General features: G+C 69.2%; 1 protein-coding gene across 1 annotated transcript in view; it reads left to right on the forward strand.

Annotated features, from left to right (window-relative positions):
• Positions 1-282: 282 nt before the first annotated feature.
• The window catches only part of PSMD11 (proteasome (prosome, macropain) 26S subunit, non-ATPase, 11), a 29,238-nt gene continuing 28,878 nt past the window's right edge, over positions 283-642 (forward strand). The window contains exon 1 of the mRNA XM_010861480.1: positions 283-424. Within this exon, the coding sequence (XP_010859782.1) occupies positions 334-424 (91 nt within the window). The 5' untranslated portion in view covers positions 283-333. The remainder of the gene's footprint in view (positions 425-642) is intronic.

The raw sequence follows: 642 nt of genomic DNA on the forward strand, positions 1-642 counted from the left end.
GTGCTCAAACACTTCTCTCAAGAGCAAGCGAGGGAGTCGGGGTTTTAGAGGCCTCTTGTGGGTGGCTGGGGACTAGTTTCGGGCTCCCAATGGTTAGGCACTGCCTCGTTTGTTCGTGGGTAGCCGCTAGGCGGTGCCGGAGAGCCTCGTTGGTGGGCGGCAAGCTCCCCGGCTCTCATCCTCACCGTTCGGCCCTCCTCCGCGGCCCCCGCGCAGAGACTACAGCTCCCTTCGTGCTCCTGGAGTGGAGGAGGGCGGGGACGAGGGCGGGCCTTCCGGGCGTGTGTTTCCGGCGTCGGCGGCCGCGGCCGGGGACGGTGTGAGAGCGGTAAGATGGCGGCGGCGGCGGGGGTGGAGTTCCAGAGAGCCCAGTCTCTACTCAGCACCGACCGGGAGGCCTCCATCGACATCCTCCACTCCATCGGTAAAGGTCGCCGCGCGCCCTCTCTGTCCCCGCTGGTCCAGCTCGGCCTGTGTCGGTCGGCGGCGGCGGAGCGGGGCCGGGCTAGCCGGCACCGGTGCTGCTGACTCACTGTGTGTGTGTGTGTGTGTGTGTGTGTGTGTGTGTGAGTGTGAGGGGGGCCGGGCCGGGGGCCCGAGGCCGCTCGGAGCTCCCTGGAGCCCCGGGGTCCCCACCCCGGT

Source organism: Bison bison, unplaced genomic scaffold (assembly GCF_000754665.1).
Source record: "Bison bison bison isolate TAMUID 2011002044 unplaced genomic scaffold, Bison_UMD1.0 scf7180017864472, whole genome shotgun sequence".
Lineage (NCBI taxonomy): Eukaryota > Metazoa > Chordata > Mammalia > Artiodactyla > Bovidae > Bison > Bison bison.